Source organism: Brassica rapa, chromosome A02 (assembly GCF_000309985.2).
Source record: "Brassica rapa cultivar Chiifu-401-42 chromosome A02, CAAS_Brap_v3.01, whole genome shotgun sequence".
Taxonomy (NCBI): Eukaryota; Viridiplantae; Streptophyta; class Magnoliopsida; order Brassicales; family Brassicaceae; genus Brassica; species Brassica rapa.
Window position 1 is genome coordinate 2,054,550 of NC_024796.2, and position 20,366 is coordinate 2,074,915.

Here is a 20,366-nt window from a genome sequence, read left to right on the forward strand (position 1 = left end):
ATTATTATTGTAATGTGTAAACACAAAATAAAATTAGGAATATAGATATAAAACTTCAGTCGATAAGTTCTACTGAAATTCTCTAAGACAATATATTTCATGTGATCTCCATAATTGCTTCCCTTCAATCCAATGTAAAAACCATTAGTCTAGACAGATTCAAATAAATTCAATCCTCACATAACTAGTATCACTTCAGCATGTCCTTGTTAATTCATCAAGCTCATCAAATTTTACTCTCATTAGTTTCTTAAGCCAATCTTTGAGTACCAATACAAAATGGGATGTCTTAAATCTTTGAGTAGCTTTAGTTTACTAATGAAATAATACATATTTTCTAAATTTTGGCAAAAAAACTAAAGAAAAATAATAGTATATTTTAGTGAGGGGACCCAAAAGTAAAATAAAAGCTGAATGGGAGTGTGGCGATTTTGATCAACGTGAAGGAAACGAAAAGTAGAGATGGTAAAAGACTAAAATAGTAAAAAGATGGTGTGTCACTTCATTGTCAAACATAATTGTCTCCCTCAGTTTTGACGTATGTCCTGATTTGGTACCAAATATAGGTTAAGCCACAACCTAATTTGATGTTCGGTTTCTCGTGCATTATATATCTCACTCCCATCTTTTTCTCCCTTGAAATTGGTTAACCTGTCTTTTTCACTCTCAGTACCGACAAGTTACTTGCACATCATTATCTTTTTTTTCTCAAGATATTATTAATTAACGGTATGTACAAAAAGAAAAGAAGAAGAACATGCATGGAGGAACTAAGACATTTTAAGATACATCACAAAACATTTAAGCTTGGATTTGAAAATACAACTCTGTTATGAAACTTATACTAGAGATAGAGCTGGAAAAATTTAAACCGGACTATATTTTCCAAATAGAAACTGCATCAAAATTAGAGCCACATACAATAAGAACTCATATTTCGAATTTCAGATACCAAAAGTAACATCATAAACTGATCCAAAGCTCTTGATTTTGAACTGTTCCCACAACAATTATATCAATGAGATGAACCCCTGAAAATCTGATACCTTTAGTCCACAAAATTCAGGAGAAAAATTGTGTTAAACCAAACGCGCCAAGAAACATTCATTGGTGTTTCCTCAAGCCTTAGTCTTTCTCTTTTGATGGGGTTGTTAAGAGATGGTGCAACGTTGCTGCTTGGATAACCGCACTTGGGTTTGTATCTTTCTGTACGTGAGAAGCTGTCCGCCTTGTGCTGAAACCTCTTTCTAAACTGGTCTGTCTCGAACGACGGAATGACCGAGGAAGATGTCTGATAAGTCGTGATGAAGTCACAAGTAACACAACACCTAGCATGATCAGTAACCTGCAAAAAAAAGTTTCAAGACTCTCTCATCATCCACATGTAATTCTACATTTTGTTCTATGTTCATGCACATAATGCACGATGTTTTCATCTCTGATAATAATCCAAGAAGATGGTGAGTAGAACTTTACCATCCCAGGAGAAGTAAAAGCCGTCCAGATGGTGAAGTGGGCAACTTCTCACCAAGAGCAAACATTCCTGCAACCACACCTGTTACAATTGATGCCACTGCAGCGCAAGTGGATACTACTATTGCTCTCCCATGTTTTAGTCCCCGAGTCTGGTAAAGTAAAAAAAAAACAGAAGAAGACTAGAGTTAGATGAACTAAATATCATTGATGCTATACACAACGGTGCATTCCTCACTCAAATGCAGATAAGACTGAGGACATAGAAAAGCCTAGCAAGGACAAATTACCTGGTAGAAAAATCCTGTTCCACTACAGCATATACTAATCGAAATGCACATGGGAATGAACATTGCAGAAAACCCCTGCTCCACGAATACAAAACCCATCTTTGATACTACAGATGCCATTCTGTGATTAAACGAGGTATAAACTATTGTCAGCTAAAAAACAAGCTATGAATACAGTTCAAATATAGTTTGAAATCTCTTTTGAAATGTTTCTGCAGACACATCAGCACATTGGTCCGTAAATATATTTCGAAAATCAACAGCAAATGTTACTGGATATATAGGAGGTAACGAAAGGTAAAATATAATCAACATCAAAACGATAAGCTCTTTTCCAAATACCCGAATAAAACCCCAGATTCCAAGCCATATATGATTTCTTCCACCACTTCATATTCCATCTGCACACCAAAATAAAGGCTCAGTGCATTTGGTAGGAGAAATATAAAGAAAATGACATTAGAGTTTATACAATCTCTTATCGCTCCAAAGTCTACACAGATAGTGAGTTTAGAGGATAACATACCAGCTCCTGCTCCCTGCGCTGGCGTTTATAGATATGAAGCCACGCATTTAGTAGTACCTTTTTACAAAAATTCAACACACGAGTTATCAGAAACATTTCCATTTAACACCAATCAAGTGATACTACTATCCGATATAGATGAAAAAGAATATATTAAACCCAATTGTTCTAATGGTCAGACTTCAAAATTATACACAGGTAAAAAAAGAAAACCCTAAGTCAGCATCAAGATGATGCCAAAAGAGAAAGACTTTGATATGCAATACCATAGATGAAAGGTACCTACAAACAAGAAGGCAACAACAAGTGCAAGCCAGAGCAACTGGAAAACAGATATCAAAGACGCTACTTGCTCCTCACCACCAGCACCAACTCCTACAGCAAAAAAAAGACAAATCTTCAAATTATATTTTTTTTCTTCTACCGTCATAATATTTTAAAACAGCTAAACAACACTATCCAGAAGATGATAGTGAACAGGGTTATTACCTATGGTGCCAATGCCAGCCATGGTAATCCCAATCCAGTCAAACACATTCATAACTTCCTTCAAGTAAAAATGCGAAAATACGGAGAGAATAGCAAGTCCACATCCAGAGACTGGTTGAACAACAGACACCTACAGAGAGAGTACACAATCAATAATTAGCACAGCCACTAATCATTCCTAGTAGGTGAAAGTATGTGAAGTGTATGCTTAGTACAGGGGCGAGAGAGAGTGCCCTGAGCATCAACAAAGCCCCAAAAATGTCCATGAGAAAACCTAACGCCCATGGTTTGTTACCAGCATACGCTCTTATCACCTGAAACATTTCACAAACCAAAGTTAGACTCCGATCCAATTCTCAAATACAAGAATCTATCATTGAATGCGAATAACTATATCTACGATTAAGAGATCGGCTAAAATCAAAGGGAGATTGAGAATCGAGGAGAGAGAGGGGGGACCTTGAGCTTGAGGGAGAGAGGAGGGAGGATGATGGTGCCTTTCTTCTGGAGAACTTTGCCGATATTGTTACCGGCGGTGGCGGCGAGCGTCAGGCAAATCGACTCCCACATTATCCGATCTTTCTCTCTAACCGCCCCGACGAGAAGCTCCTCCTCCGACTCGCAAATTTTAATTGAAGAAATTGATTTTGCCGATATTGCAATAAGCCCCTTGTATTTTTGTGTTGTTGACTTGACTAGCCGTAACATATACAAAATTTGTAATTAAGCCTCTGTACAATCTTTATTATACTATTGGACGAGTGTATTATTACAAAATTTAATCTTAATATCGTTTGACTTTAATTGATCAATCTTAATATTGAGAAGGATTTTAATAAATCTCATTGAATGTTTTTGATAATCTAATTCAATTTGGTAATTGTTATTGCCATAAAACTCTTATTAGTTATTATACTGAAAGTCGACTTGTAGCAGAGTGACATGGGAATACTAGTATTCAGAGTCTTCCATAAGTTTTTCATGTTCAACCACCAGATAAAAACCCTCAAGAATATACTAACCACGACAAGGAATCATTTTAGTAACAGATCTCAAGTTCAATTTTGATAACCTAAAAAGGTTTCCTATGGAGAATAAATAATCCACACATAGATTGGTCTTGTTGAATAGAAACAAAGCTTTGTCATAATCTCTACTTCTTGTTAAATAATCCACACATAGATTGGTCTTGTTGAATAGAAATAAATAATCCACAGATAGATTGGTCTTGATGATGTGAAAGGATGGTTACCAAAACGATGTCAACATAACCAGCGAGAAAATGATTGAAGACACAACTATATTCAAGTCTAATGGTAAACAAGAATGGATCATATCTCATGAGCTTGCAGTAACGCAAGAGAAAGACCTATCACAATCTACTTAGAGCAATATGTTGGCAAACGAATAACACCATAGCAAAGGGACTGATTATCCACCGTACCAAGATTTGTGAAACTCAGGAAAAATATGTAAAACTAATTTGATCATGTATAGTTTGTAGCCATTCATCCATCACAGTTACATTGAAAAACACAGCACATATAGATATATATATCATCACTAGCCATAGAGGACCTGTGTATACCTCTGCTTAAGCCATCTAAAACTTTTTCTAAACGACCCTTTGACTTTTCCTTCAACACTATACATCTTATAACTCGCGACCCTTTTCTTCCTCAGCAGCTCCGGGTCCGTTATCCCCCAAGACTTCGACCTCTCTATCGACTTCTCCTTCTTGATATCGTATATGTTGTTCTCTGTAGCAGTCGCGTACGAGGCGCTGTAGCTCCTGAAGTCGCCGGTTCTTGGACCGCCGTGGTAAGGCTGGATCTGCATCCCTCCGTCTCCATACGGTTGTTGACGACCGTAGTGATCCATTGAGAAGCTTGCGAGAGTTCGAGAGAGTTTTTTCTTTTTCTTTTTTGGATACAGCTCAGAGAAAGAATAATTGAAGAGAGAAAGGAGGAGGATAATAGTGAAACATAAAGACGTGTTAGGGACGTTTATATTCGCATTTTTATTTATTTTCAGGATGTTTTTAAAATTGAGAAAAATCAAATAGAGAAACAGTATATTATAATTGTATGAAGATGTTGAAAGCATAATGCATTTGGAAAGGTTGACATTTAAAAGAGAAATAAGACTTTGTAGATAAGATTAAAATAATGGCTAATGATTTAAACGCATGTATTGCGTTGTATTATTAGTTCAAAATCTGATTAAAAATGTTTTATGTCGTGTTTCTGGTATTATATCACATACAAAATTAAAGACTGAAACTCAAAACTACTTTAAACTAAAGAATATAAAATAAAATAAAACATTGAAACTTTTTTTTTTTTTGGGCAAGTGAGCGTTGACTGTTGACCGTTGATTAGAAGAATGTTCAAGGTCAAGCTGTGTGTAATAATGCTAAAGAATCCAAAATTATTTGGCGTGATGTTGGTATTCACACGTTCGTGGGAGTGTGACTACCAGCAAACAAACATAAAGGACCATACACCACTTAATCAATGGCTTAATTTTCCACGAGCTATCATTTTCCCACACATGAAAAGTTAGATTAATTTTAAAATTAAAAATATTAGAAAGTAAGTTGATAAAAGCTAGTTTCAATCACTATTTATAATTAGATATAGTTTCATAGCTAGAAATTATTTAGCTAAGACGATCTAAGAGAAGAGTAATGCTTGTAAACATTTTCATATCAGACACGACGACGCCACACACTTAATGAACTTTCATACGTGGAAGAGGAAGACTATCCAAATCGTTTACACCTTTATATTCTAACACATTGAAATTTGAGACAATCTTAGACACCGATATTTCCAGTCTTATCTATGTTCTCAAAACTTCCATAAATTTTAGTAAAATAAAAACTTCCATAAAATATGCATAATGGATCTAGTGACAAATATACGAGTTCGATGCTCAAGGGTTCATCTCAGCAGTGAATATTTTTATAGAACATATACAACATTTATTCACCATACATCACATATATAAACTCTTTGTTTTGTTCCTTGGGATACAAGGAAAAATGAAACAAAGGAAGAAGAAACAACAAGACCTAGCCCAAAACATTGAAGACTGAAGTTCTTTTTTTTTTTTTGTCACGAATGAAGACTGAAGTTCAAATTTTTAAAACATCAAATTTACTGCTAATATGGCTTCACTGACTTCTTCTAGGCCTTATTAAATTGAGGCCAAGCCCACTGTCTCCGTCACATTCCCGGATAAGCCATATATACCAAGAATCAAATCTCAAGCGAATCGATTTTAAATCTAGAAGAAGGGATAAATGATGAAGATGACCAGCATGGTTCTGTTGTCCACTTACGGTGTGGGGACTGGTCGGCATATTCTTTTACGACCACGTGCCTCCCCAGGGACTCTCAACGTGATATACACGCCGAAAGTGGAAAACAGAGCTCTCTGAGTATTGAGGAGAATCTTAACAGTGCTAATATTTAAATAACGACCATGTGGTCACTCATATATTTTTCTCTATTCTTTTTAATCGATCATAAAATGCTTAATTTGATTTTACCACTCTTTTTTAACTGTTAATTGGTTCTTCCTTTTGTTGAGGCTTCAACTTCAAGCAACACCGCACCATAATGGATCCAAACTAGGAGTCAAAGTGAATATGTCCCTTCAAAATACATTATTGCATTGATTTGCCGATAAGAGATAAATGAGTGACCACAGGTCAATCGATGAACAGAAGAAAGAAAATTAATTCTATCTAGTTGGTGGGTAACACGTATAATTCGGAACAACGCTAGGCGCTAGTTGGACGGCAATTCCGGACCTAACGAGTTACCAAAAAATTGGCGAGTACTTAGGGATTATGCGAGACCTAGTTTTAAATAAAATTTAATATATTTATAATATATTTAGCTAATTTTAAATATGATGATACATGTTCTTAAACATAATTATATATATATATATATATTTATATAATTTTAAACAGCTTCTTTTTGATTTGTCAAATATTTAGATTATGGTACGAAAAAATTCCTTAATGAAGTAATTATGTATTTATTTTGGGTTTGATAGCTAATTATAATTATTTAGTAATGAATAATTAACCATGTCTCAATTTTACACAGACAAAAAAACAAAAAGACTTAGGCGGTCTAAGCAAAAATTAGGCAGTCAACGCGGGAATTAAACGATCAACGCGAGAATTAGGCAGTTTTACGCGGATCAACGTCTAGCTACATCGATTTGGGTATATTCGCCGCGGTTAACCGTGTATTTTGAACAGGATAATGATATAAGAAATGCATAACAAAAATAACAATAACAAAAGAAAACAGTGTACTAGTCTATTTTATGATGCTATTGTGTGTGTTTTGCCCAAAAAGGAAAGGTGCCGAGGAAGGACAGACGTCTGCGCACTTCCATATTCGGAATTATAAACTAAGATTTATTGTGTTACAAAAACAAAAACAAAAAACTAAGATTTATTCTTTAATTACTTTTAGTGGTATATATTCTTCTTCTTGACAGAAAATTAAAACTATTATATCTTCTACTCTGGATCTGGCTGTACGCACACCAATGCTGCAGTGCAGCAGGTCAGATGTCATCATTACATGTTCACACTTCTCAGCAGATCTCATCTCACTGTTGATTCGGAGATTATAAAATGTAGAAAAAATTAAAATATAATAAAGGAAAGATAGGGTAGCAAATTTTAAAATGTTAACTTTTTTTTTCTTTTCCTGAGACAGCAATTTTCTGTATAGGTAAAATAAGAAACCGTAGCTAAAAAATGAGAAAAACAATTAAACAATTAGAACATGTAAGAAATAGGTGTATCAAAAGATAAAAAAAATTAAAGAAAAATGTAGAAGTATTAAGGATATTTTAACTCAAAACTAATTAGTAATAAATAAAATCACATATTATTTTTTAATATCTGATCTTCTGTCTATTCGCTGTCAGATTCTTAACATAATTATCTTATTTACTTTTTAAGTTGACTCTATTCTCATTTGTTATAGAAATCTTATAAAAACAACCTAAAAAGTTGCATATTGTATAACAATGGCAGACAAACAACTTAATTATATACGTAATGGTTTGATGGAAGATTTTTGTAACTATATAAAATATAATTTATGATGGAGTTAAAGACAAATTTGATGGGAAAATTTAATAAAATATAGCATATCGCATATAGTTTATTTTTAAAGCATCCTTGCTTTAAGATGCTTTGGCGCCGTATTGAATTTTTGGGTGTGGAAGCTTTTCATGATGAGGCTCTGTTGATTTGTAATTGGTCCATCCGTTTATTTGTTCGATTAAATTGTATAAATAACAAAAAGTCATATATGCTTTGCTCTAAAATTCTCAATCTAATCTATCATAATATGAGAATCAAACTTCCTCCAGTGTTTTTTGTTTGACAAAAGTTATCCATATTATATTCCAAAGTTTTGGGGACCATTAGTTATATAAATGTGAATTATTAGTTGATACGTTTGCTTACATTAATTAAGCATTTTCATTTATTTCAGAATATTCCTTAAATAATTTTCCACATGATCATTTTTATATTCTTGTGTTTTATGATTATTTAATCTTACAAAACACAGTTTTAAATATAATTCAGATTTTATTTTACCATAGCTACATGGTTAATCAATTTTAAAATTAAATATTTTATTCTACATGTGTTATACATGTATTATAAGTTATAATCTCGTATATATTCTTTCCGTTTTTAATAGTTGATGTTTTAGAGATGTTTTTTACTCTAAGTTTAGATGTCATTTTTAATTTTTTATGTAAAATTTATAAACAATTAATGTTATATGATTAGTGATATTATAACTTCTATTTTATTATTGGTTGAATTGTGGTTAGGTAAATAATTAATGATATTTTTGTTTTTAAAATATATAAAACTAAATATATGTTTTAATCTATATGCACAATACCATTAAAATGGAAGGAGGATAAAATATGATATACAAATAAGATATAATTGTAAATTCGAATAATACCCATTAAAGGGTTTGTGTTTTTTATTAGCAAAAGTAAAAGATGACTTCGAAAAATCGAGTAGTCGGCATCTTAATAGATAGGTAGTAATTCACGTGGTAAGAAAACGGAACAATCTTTATCAATAATTCATGAGAGAGATTTGTTTTCTCTCTTTCCTTGGCTATAAAAAGGCCCGACAGGTCTCAGTTTCCTCCCACATCCAAAGATAGAAAGATGTAAGGTCTAGAGTCTTGCTCTCAATCCACCTAATAGAGCAATGATATATATTATATATGCATATAATAGATTTATAGGTTTGAAACGATTGTTTTTGAGAAGGCAAGGTGTCCAGTCGGGTCACAGACTCTCAATGCGCAGAGTATAATGAAGGTAAGGGGAGGTGACAGAAGAGAGTGAGCACACATGGTGGCTTTCTTGCATGCTTTTTTCAATTAGGGTTTCATGCTTGAAGCTATGTGTGCTTACTCTCTCTCTGTCACCCCTTCTCTCTCTCTCTCTTGAACATGGTTAACTATAGCCGGTAAATGATCTCGCTATCTTTAAGATTGTATACTTACACACAATAAGCACATGGATAAAAGTAATTTGAGGTAACTATGCGTAGAAGGTTGAGTTCTGCTCTTAAGTTGGAACTTTGTCGGGAAATCTGGTTATCAAGAACTGATTCCAGACCAAAAGAGTTTGTCCCAAAAGCTCGAAATTTTCTTTTTGATAATAATAATAACAATTCGAGTTATGAGAAGTTCGCAACTCTGGTTTTAAATTCTTAAACTAATATTTTTTAAACATTTTTTTAGATCAAATATTTTGTTTCATGATTGATTGTATATGGAGAATTTATCTCCATGTTTTATATACAAAGTGATGCAGTTGGACGGTCTACATGTAGACATATATATGCGGCCAATCAACTCGGACATACACTCAACTATTACACAAAGAGAGAGGAGTGTTGGAAGTTAATTGAGAGCCTCGTGTGACGAAACAAACAATCGGGAATGTCTTGCAAAAAGGCTCCAAAGTTGTACTGCATTTCACATAAGAAACATAAAAATATAGACAATATGGATTTACTTAGTTTCACTATGATATATTTTTCATAGCTTGTGTGTAAACTGTATATAACTTTAGGCCACGGGTACCCAAATGTCAACCCCTATGTTTACCTATTTGGTTGATCTCCACTAGTATATGTTTTCTATATTGGTAAATATAATTTAAAACAATATATAGCCTTTTCCATAAAGAATATGAAAGACAGCTCTCAAAAACACATAAACTACATATTTCATGTTTTTTGTGCGAGCAGAAATGTGGAAGTAAATATTAATATGGTATCTTGTTAAAACTAGTATGAATTGCTTGTGATTACTATCATGCAAATAAACTCAATCAAGGAGCTTCGTAAAAGAACCAGCTGTTTAAATACTGTATAGATTGGTAAAATTTTGTTTAGGTTTTAACTAAACATATTATTTTCGAGTGTTTGTTAATGAATGTCATGAATCATGATAAGCCACCATAGTGTTTTACTTTATGCATACGATAGATATATGTGCAGAAAAACAGGTACGCTCTTCAAAAATATATATGTGACATCTGAAGAACGGGACCAAAGTTATTAGTTGATTTTACATTAGAAAACAATCAAAACACTAAATAAACAAATCATATACGATTTGAATCCAAGTCTCCAAACATAGTGCAATGAAATTTATACTATAGATAATCTATTGATGTCTTGCTCTCTTTTTTTTTTTTTAGAATTTCTTCAAAAGAAAAATTAAGAAAATTCTCAAGACTCGTCTTGTGTTGTCTCAGGAATCTGCAAGGGAACGGGACTGTTCTCTTCTTTCTCGTTCGGACTCTCCACTTGTTTTTCTTCGGCTTGGGACGTTACACCGTTCTCAGATGCACTCGTTGCGTCGATGCTGATGGTCTTTGCTAGTTTGTTGGATGGTTCTGGAGAGGACGAAGCGGCTAAGATGCGACTTAGACCTTCGTATGCACTCTTGGCATCCATAACTATACTAGCACCACCTGGGTAACACCGGCCAAAGAATGTGGCGCAATGTGGAAACACCACCTGTAACAACAAAGAACCACAAAAAGAACAATTTGGCAATGTGAGTTAGCCAGAGAGGTTTTCAATCTACTGAATCGTTACTGGTTGATATAAGATTGGGATGAAAATGTGAAACTGTACCTCGACGAAAGCTCGGCAAAGTGAGAGGAAGAGATTGGATTCATTGAGTCGAAGCATCCGAGTTGTGTTGTATCTTAGCAAGGAGTCAGAGACAGCCTGAAGCCCTTTGATCAATTCATGAGCAATCACATTCTTTAGACTTAGCGGGGCACAAGGACGTAGTTCGTTCAAAGCAGCAGATACACCTGTGAGACATAGCCAGAATATCCAAAAAACCATTTGCGATAATTCGAACACTCGTTATTGGTTACATCATCCATACTATTGGAACAATTGATATTGTCTCACCGTTTATGAAAACTGCAAGAGGCGGGTGTTCCATCAAGTATGATGGAGGTGTGACGTCATCTTTGCTATCGTCATTAATACCACTTGATGGGAAGCCAACAGATGGCAACGGAACCCATCGATGCGAGTCCAAAACTAACTGGAAAATAAAATATCATGAAGAAATTTAATTGGGAGATTCAATAGAGTATAACAAAGTTAAAGTTTTGCGTTTACCCACTTGGAAATTCTCAACTGCTGTGCTCATGTTCTTGGAAAACATGTTTAGAACCGCCCTGTCAAAAGTACGCAAGTTCAATACTGACGATCTTGTAAAGTTATAAGTAGAGATTATGACAAAGACTATAAGAAGAAGCGTTACTCTTCAAAAAGAGGAGGAAGCAAGCCCCGGAAGTCTAGCCCAACCCAACCAAGCCCCATTGCACAGTACTGTATTGTCATGAGAAGAAGGTAAATGCCTATCAGAGTTGCACAGAGTATTCAATAGGGAAATATATGAATTGAAAAAAAACTCAAACCATGCACTGATCCAAAATATTTGATAGAGATCCTCCTTCAGTTATCTTTGGGAGCATAATTTTCAGAGTCTTCAGGTGCGATGTTATCTGATGCATGGCCCAGCTAAACAGAAGTCCACCATCGTAATTTTCTTCGCTCCCCGATGTATCATCGGCAAAGATAGCTCGATATTGATTAACCACATCAAAGAGGTGCATTCTGTGGCAGTTTATCATGCCTTTTAAATACTCATAAGCATTTTTCTGGTCTAGATCCTCGAGAATTCCAGTGAGCCATGCCTCACGGCATCTTAAGAACTGCACAGAGAAGAACCATTCAGAAGTGAAGGGCATAGCTTCAAGACTGAATGGTTATATGTCAAAACAGTTCACCTGTAATCGCATTTCATACTCGCCAAAGACTCCTATTCGCCTTAAGTATCCAATAATCCGGAGACATTCTGGCAACTGTAATAAAGAGCAGCAATTAAAGATTGAGCCTCCTAGATTGCTAAAGCCTAACCATACTTCACCGTTTACAAACAAACTTTTATTCACACAAAACCTGTATATTTGAGCGCAGTTTCTGGAGAAGCTGTGAGAGAAGTGACTGAGTTGTCTGTCGAACCTCCGCTGCAAGTGCTTGGATCACAGGCAATCTTGACATTGAGAGAAGATTAATTCATAAAAGCTAAAGCTTGAAGTTTCCAGCATTAAATATCCAGAAGGGATAAAAATTGATCAGAAACATAACCAAAAAAACTCACTTGGGATGCATAGTTGCAAGTTTCGACACAAATGCTTCCAGGTCAAGCGCTTCGTCAAAGTTTCCGTTTCTCACGCATCTAACAAAGATACAATTCATTATGCAGAGCATTTAGATGTTGCTTAACATCACATAATTCGGTCTAGTAACTTACGTATCCATAAGCTGAGGAATCTCAAGCAAGTCAAGCAGAGTACTGTGATTTGCCAGCAAAGCCTGGTTCATCTTCCTCTTCTCCAGAATATTCTCCGCAGAATCGATAAACTCTGTGCAGCCAGACGTTAGTTTCGGGACTTCACCAATCTGCAATAGGTGAAAACACACAGAAACTCTAGCATCAAAACTTTTTCAAGGGATTAACTATTACTCTTCCCAAGGATGACACTGCTAAAAGCCAAAGGATTATGTATATAGATGTGCAAGAACCTATCTAGCTTTCTGAAAAACATGGAAGCTGAAGCTAACATTCTTAAACCAATGATTCATTCACCTATTCATGTCCTTGTTTGTTTACGATCGACCTGCAACTAAGATTATGTTTGTTTGCGTGTGGCGCGACCTGCGACTAGACCTGCAACTAAAATCATGTTCTTTACTGCGACTTGCGACCAGTCGAGCGACAGCAAAACGAACAATAAACTGCATTGGTTGCGTGCGCGACAGCAAAACAAACAATAACCTCCAACTTACAATCAGTCACAGGTTGCAGATTGAGCGACATCAAAACGAACAACAACCTACGACTGGTCTCATGTGGGCGACAGGTAAACTAACAGGACCTATAGGACCTGAAACAACGATCCCTCCCTAGTACACCAATCCAAGATTTACCAAACAATTAATTTTTCCAGTAACTAATTTCAGATCCTAGCAACGAAGCTTCCACTGTCACTAACCGTAATCAAATCCAAAACCAGAGAGATCTATATAACCACCTAAAGCAGTAGAACTCAATTCGATAATATACCAGAGACTCGAGATGCTTATCGATTGAGGAAACTTCCTGGCGGATCGCGAGCAACGCATCCGCAGCGGTGATAAACGCGCGGTAGTTCCCAACCGCGACCTCTTGCATTTGCCTCTGGATCCGCTCCGCGTCCACTCGAAGCAGCTCCGGCTCCTTCAGATTCAGTAAGATTTCAGAGATCCAAAGCGCGCAGAGAGATGTCAAAAGAGAAGAGAAAAAGAGAGAGAGAGGGACCTTGTGGAGACGATCGAGAGTGAAGGAGAGGAGCTCGGAGACGTACGGTTGCTGAGAGGCGGAAGCGAGGGAGAGCAGACTCGCCGTCGTCTCCGGGGGAGACATCTCTCCGATCTCCGTTGCCATTTCCGGATCTTCCTGGCGATGATATTGAAATCTGGTAGAAGAATGTAATACAGATCGAGAAACAACACAGAGGAGATTTCACGTTAGGATCTGAAATGAATAATCATCGCTCTTTCTATTTTATTTTCACCGCGTTAATTAAAGAAAAAAAAAAAAAGAACATTACTTGAAATTTTATGGGCAAATCTCCAAAATAGCACATTTCTAATTTTATATCACAAAAATAACACTCAAAAATTAAAATGACCAAAATAGCATTTTATCTTTTGAAAAATTTAAATTTTTTTATTTTTCAAAATTTGGAATCTTATCCCCAAAACCTCATTTCTCAACTCTAAACCCTAAAACCTAAACTCTAAACCCTAAACCCTAAATTCTAAACCCTAAACCTCACCCCTTGAGTGCTATTTTTGTGACTTTTGACCTTGAGTGCTAGTTTGGGAACAAAAACTTGATTTAGTGCTATTTTAGTCTTTTTCTCAAATTTTATTAGAAAAATTGTTTTTTTAAAGCAAAAAATGATAACTATGCACTTTAGACTAATCTCATATACTTTATGTCTCATTAGATTAATTATTTTCAAAATGACAATAATGTCCTTAAAATTTTAATTTTTTAATATAATAAATAATGAATTCGTTTTTTTTGTTTTTATTTAAATCGATTTTTTTTTCAAAATACGAAAGTGAATATTCCCAAATATTTTGTTTCCATATTTTTAGGAACTGATTTTTTATCCGTATAATGCAACTAATCTATAGAAATCGGTTTTTACAGGTTTTTAGAATTATAGTAATGTGTAGATTTTGATTTCTAAAGATTTTAGATCGGTAGGTTAAGCGCGGAATGTGTATTCTAAATATGTTTAAAATACTCTTATTTACGTAGATCACATATTCTAAACATTGTAGATTCGATGAATAAGTGGATTTCGTTTTCTAATTCGTATAATGCAATTTCTACTTTATTTAAAACATAATCTGAAATTTATAATTTAAACATTTTTAGAACTGAAAAAAATACCACTAAGTTCATATAGGTATTTTATCAATAGTTACCATTTTTTCAAAAAAAAATTGCTTATAAAACTATTTATTAAATTTATTTTCAAAAATATTAAAAGGTATTATAGAGAAAACTGGCACAAAATAAATATCTATACTATATTAAAAGGGATATATAATCAACAGAGAGAGTGTCCACGTCATTAATAAAATCAGCCAATTACGAAGTTTTAAATCGCCAGGTCATATTCGCATATGTCTCGCCTAATCCCTAATTTCGTCTGAAGCGCAGAGAGTTCGTCCGATTCCATGAGACGAATCATCATCTATCTCATCTCGCTGCTGCTGAATCCGTACGAGACGATCCGTTCGATCTGTTCTCTCGAGCCAGCGTACCAACCATATTTGAAGTTCGGATCTCCACCGTTCTTCCTCGCCATGGCCTCCGTGAAGATGCGAAAGGCTAGAGACTTGGCTCTCGTGGTGATCGCGTTCGGAGATTTCTTACGTATAGTGACGATCGTGGTGGCGTTAGCGATAGTGGCGCTTAAGCCGGAGAGGAAACACGTGGTGATGATGTCGTGCTCTTAGTTCCCTTCGCGGAGAAGAATCGTTGAGTCGGTCGAGGAGGAGGAGGCATCCTAACTAATTGAGTTCTCTGTGGTTTATTATTTTTTATGTGTGAAAAGGATCTCACTTTGAGTAATAGCTCCAGCAAAAGGTACGACTTCTCTTTTGAATTTGATACTTGATCTGCTTCCATTATGGGGACTCCAAATCAACTTATATTAGGCTAACAATCTCTCTTGCCTGTTCAGTTGCTATTAGTCTTGATTTTGGAGAGTTTCTCGCCGTCAAACAGGTTAATTTGAAAACTCTGTCTCTGATTTTGAATATTGTAATTTTACTCTGCAATTTGTTTTAAAATTCCCCTTTCTCCCTGAAGTTTGATTCTTATGATGAGTTTTTCGGTGATCTGTGGGCTCTCCAAGCTCATTCCTTCTACATCCCATCACCTTAATTTGTTTAATTACTCATGTATTCTATAATTTTTTTGGGTGTTTACTCTAACGTTATTATTGTTGTTTTTATTGACTGGATTTTAGTTGCTAATAAACATACATGTTTCTTTGTTGATATTGTCCTCCGACTTCTCTTTCATCATATTATCTTAGTTATTTCTCTACAATGATTTGATTTATTCATGACTTTCCTACTTTTGTTCATCATATTCAGAAGCTGGAAAAGAAAGTTAAGCTTCTCAAGAATCACTCACATCCAAATATAGTTGTAAGCAATAAAAGCTTTTGTATTTCTTTCAATATTTGATAGACCCACCACGTTTTTGTTTCTTTTATTCTTTTGTGGGCACTAAAGGTATTTACGCACAGTGAGAGAATGAAACTTTGAACATTTTCCATATCATACTATATTCCAGAGCGTCGAAAACCATGGCGAATCCTCAAGTTCTTTTGTATGAGTTGAACGTTTATTGGTGCAAGAAAAATTGCAGTGGCCAAACGTCGGTGTCAGTGTTTTGGATAGATTCGCCAACCTCCTTTATATATGGTTCCTTTAGTTGATTGCAAGCTACTTGTATGATTAATGATTGTTAGTTAACTTTTTAGACACAGAAACCTCCTCTATAATGTATGTGTTTTTAACAACTTAGCCACTACCGACCACCACTTCCAGACTTTGGAGGTCATGTAAGTACTATTAATTATTTTGCAGGGAAGGGATAACCAGCCTGGTGATGACATGCTTGGAGCTGGAGCGGTTAAAACCAATCCTACTGATAGGTTTAACAGTGCATCGCCTGAGAAAATACCTGATGGTGATAATGCTGGAATGCTTTAAGAAAGTGCTGTCGACCCTGCTCTTCCAACTGTTCTGTCTCGATAAATCAACAGATAAGAAATTAAGAATGAACCACTAATGGAGGAGAAGGTTGAAGGGAAGAAGCCACACGTGACTTAACTTCACAGGCTTAGGAGAGCCAAAGGTCAGAATGGACAACCTCTACTCTTTCGCATTTCTGTTTTTAAATGTTTCCACTTTGACTTTGTCTACTGTTTCCTGAAATTAAACCAGCTGCTGGTTGTGTTTTAACTTTTAGTTGTAGTTGTTACAAGGGAAAGGTATTCGTTATATGTTTATAAATAAAAGTTCCTTTAAATCCTCTACACATTCTGCCTTTATGTAGTTGAATAATAAACTTTAGCAATATCTAGCACAGACTGGGAACTACCAGCAAAAACATTGATTAATTAGTTGCATTGTTTGTTATGCGTCTATGATATTTTTAGTAGTAAGAGTGCAACTAATATTGCAGCAATGCTGTATCAGTAGCGTATATGCTGCCCCACAGTATGGGTGTTTGCCAAAATGTGCCTCCCCACGTCAAATAGAAACCCAAAAACGCATCATAAATATTGATACAACAGTCTTTAATCCATTATATGGCCAGTACGGAGATTCAAGTTACATAGTAGGCTACCACTATTTCCACATGATACTATCATTTCATCTGCTGAGTTTTCTTATAGTACCAAAGCTGAGAAATGTGGCACGCCCAACAATTAGAGAAATATTACAAGCACTTAAATTAAAAAAAAAAGCAATCCCAAAAGGCTTCCAACAAATATATGAAATCCTTAACTCCCGGTTAAAAAAAAAAAAATTTCCTTAACTCCCATTTTATTAACGAGTTTATGTGTTTTTTTCATAACATACTTTCGTATCCTTCACTGCAATAGCACCATCTCTCTCACAAGATGACTAGAAACCCTTCCTCGAAGAACCGATCACTCACTCAAAGCTCCAAAAACAATCAGCGTGAAAGGATCGCCGCGAGCTATGAGAAACTATCACGTCCAACGCTACATCTAACGCTACACCTGAAGGACTGCACGAAAACAACATTAATCCCATCGTGCTTTAATCACAGGCTTACCTCCAGCCTTGAAGACTATTCCATCGGCTCATGCTAACAACAACACATACCACAATGCATTGTTGAAAGGCACAATATAGGAGGGCGAGAAAGGTAAGAAAATTAATATCATATGTATGAGAACGAGTTCACATATTTGGCGTGTATGAAGCTCTATGGGCTCAGCTTCAAGCATGTAAGAAACGAAGCTCCATTATAGGTGGCAATTTATTCTGCACCACATGTTTTCTTAACTAAAAGTCAACTACTCTTAGTAACTTACAAGAGTGTAACGTTCTACACAGAGCAAGCAACAATACACTCATTACAAATATTCACTTAGACAAACAATTGAACGAACATAACTTACAGATGAAACTACCCCTCCCCTCCAAACCCAACATCAGTCTATCAAGACACACTCCCTCCATAAGATTAACGTAATAACATGTTGCCAATATAGTTCATAAACAAAATATAACAACAAATAGAGCCAAACATGAGTCACCAAATAGGTTTAAGCTGCTATCCCAAATCATCAGAAATCTAAAAACACAACAGTTATGCTGTAAAACAAATGCACATAAGAAATTAAGCAAATTAAGCAAACCAATATGTAAAACTAGATGTAACCAAAGATATAAAACCCCGCGCGGAATAAAACATCATTTGTTGTTACATAATAAATACTATTTATTATTTATGGCATTTTTGAAACTATTTATATATTATTTTAAGATTTAACTTTTTATAATTTTATCACATTACATTTGATTTTCAATTGATTTAGCTTGGGGTGTATGTATTAATTTATTATCGTGAAAAATTAGTTATTTGTAATAATATTAAAATCTGATAATCTTAGAAATAAAATATTAGTTTACTTTACCTTAGACTTTCTTCAACTATATAAAATTGAAATAGAAATATATAAAAAAAAATTAAATCATTATTTTTTTCTTAATTTTTTAATTTAATAATTTTGTGTTTTCTAAACAAAAAAAACGTTAATGGTCTTTTCAACTCAAACCAACAAAATTTAATAAAGTTTACAATATACTTTTAGAATTAAAATAGATTACATTTATTTTTTTCAGTACAAAGTAAAATTTATAAAATTAAATATTTTAATATAAAATATTTTTAGTGTAATTTTACCCGCCCGTAGGGCGGGCCAACCCCTAGTTAGTGTAAAAGGACATAGTTATCATTTTTTTGCTCTAAAAAACAATTTTTCCAATTTTATTTTAAATTATGGTAAAAAGAAAAATTTGTCGACGAATTATGGTAAAATTTTAATTGGTGACAATTTTAACTTTTATGTCAACATCATTCATATCATCCCTGTGGCATGTATTTTGTGTTGGACATGTAAATGATTAAATTTCTCCTTGGAAATACACATGTCTTCCAAATATTTATACAGAAGTCGATTAAAAAATATAACGGGGTTGTTTAATGTACGTAAAATGATAAACGATTATCCCATTTGATGAAAAAGCAATCATATATTACACCAAAAAATGAAAAAAAAACAATAGTATATCACTAACGAATCGTTAAGCAAAAAAGATAGAGAAAATAGAAAAGAGAAGTCAAGAAAGAAGAAGAAAAGAGAGAAGTGGCATTTGATGCCGTGTAGAAATAGAAATAAGGATATGGGTTAGGATCCTGCTGCCCCTTTGGCTGTCCCTTTGGCGACGGAGGTGATGGTGGCGAGCCTTTTACATCGGAAGAAAGCGGTGAAGGTGGCGGTGTGGACTGAAAATAGTAAAATCTTGGTGGTGGCGGCTGGATGACTGTGATTAACGGTGGAGGTGAAACCGCTGGTGGAGAGTGTTTGCGAGGCGGTGGCGGTGATGATGACGGCAATGAGGGAGATGGAGGTGGTGGCGGTAGCGGAGAGGATGATGGCAATGAGGGAGATGGAGGCGGTGACGTGGAGGGAGACGGTTTGGAGGGAGGAGGAGAGCAAATGGTGGGACACGTAGAGCATTCACTGATGCAAAGAGGAGTGAGGACATCCGTTTGATCGGACGGTGATGATGCCACTAGTATGCCCATCACCATGACCATGATGATGAGTCCCATTTTGACGATCTAGAAGCTGGTGTTTGCGGTTGAATGTGTTCATTGTTTAGTTAGTTGGTCGAACATTTATAAATCACCATGTCAATATACTAGTAAAGTGTGTAAAAGGAACTGTAGATATTGTTTTAGTTTGGATATTCGTTTCCCAATGTATACTCAAAAAAAAAAACAATCTAATGAGAAGTAATCCTTTGTTTTGGTTCTGTCATTGTTCCTTTATACTTTGCTTTCAAAGTTGGCTTTGTATCAATTTTATTCTTAAGATATTGACAGCATTCAAACTTTGCTTTGAATTCGATGTTTCTCTATCTCGGAGATTGTCATGTTACCAAAATGTTGGTGGTCTAGTGGAAGTATAAACGAGTTGGTTCTTCTATTTCCGAGTTTTGGACCTAATGATGATTATGTTTTGTTTGTATGATTTTAGTTGTATTGTAGTAACGA

The 20,366-nt window shown here is 35.1% G+C and overlaps 4 protein-coding genes and 1 non-coding gene across 5 annotated transcripts; 1 reads left to right on the top strand and 4 right to left on the bottom strand.

The window, feature by feature from the left end:
- Positions 1 to 786: 786 nt before the first annotated feature.
- On the bottom strand, positions 787 to 3,476 carry LOC103850804 (probable magnesium transporter NIPA9). Its single transcript, XM_009127591.3, has 9 exons — positions 3,238 to 3,476; positions 2,994 to 3,092; positions 2,779 to 2,908; positions 2,576 to 2,664; positions 2,290 to 2,346; positions 2,106 to 2,164; positions 1,764 to 1,884; positions 1,477 to 1,625; positions 787 to 1,345 (listed from the first exon to the last, which is right to left on the bottom strand). Exons 1-9 carry the CDS (start codon positions 3,346 to 3,348, stop codon positions 1,126 to 1,128), a joined length of 1,035 nt encoding a protein of 344 aa, XP_009125839.1. The 5' UTR covers positions 3,349 to 3,476; the 3' UTR covers positions 787 to 1,125.
- Positions 3,477 to 4,235: 759 nt separating this feature from the next.
- On the bottom strand, positions 4,236 to 4,806 carry LOC103850805. Its single transcript, XM_009127592.3, has one exon. The coding sequence runs from the start codon at positions 4,657 to 4,659 to the stop codon at positions 4,342 to 4,344; it is 318 nt and encodes a 105-aa protein (XP_009125840.1). The 5' UTR covers positions 4,660 to 4,806; the 3' UTR covers positions 4,236 to 4,341.
- A 4,368-nt stretch (positions 4,807 to 9,174) lies between these two features.
- MIR156A (microRNA MIR156a) lies at positions 9,175 to 9,302 on the top strand. The gene has a single exon (NR_128632.1). It is a non-coding gene; the product is annotated as a microRNA MIR156a (primary transcript).
- A 1,076-nt stretch (positions 9,303 to 10,378) lies between these two features.
- Positions 10,379 to 14,035, bottom strand: LOC103850806 (conserved oligomeric Golgi complex subunit 8). Its single transcript, XM_009127593.3, has 12 exons — positions 13,767 to 14,035; positions 13,533 to 13,685; positions 12,720 to 12,868; positions 12,567 to 12,644; positions 12,365 to 12,458; positions 12,193 to 12,267; positions 11,821 to 12,117; positions 11,664 to 11,731; positions 11,523 to 11,577; positions 11,303 to 11,441; positions 11,015 to 11,199; positions 10,379 to 10,894 (listed from the first exon to the last, which is right to left on the bottom strand). Exons 1-12 carry the CDS (start codon positions 13,890 to 13,892, stop codon positions 10,604 to 10,606), a joined length of 1,710 nt encoding a protein of 569 aa, XP_009125841.1. The 5' UTR covers positions 13,893 to 14,035; the 3' UTR covers positions 10,379 to 10,603.
- A 5,235-nt stretch (positions 14,036 to 19,270) lies between these two features.
- LOC103850809 (leucine-rich repeat extensin-like protein 3) lies at positions 19,271 to 20,346 on the bottom strand. The gene is given in 2 exon segments (XM_033285952.1): positions 19,271 to 19,418; positions 19,421 to 20,346. Coding segments are annotated over 2 exon segments (585 nt in total). The 5' UTR covers positions 19,923 to 20,346; the 3' UTR covers positions 19,271 to 19,335.
- Between the last annotated feature and the right edge of the window lie 20 nt (positions 20,347 to 20,366).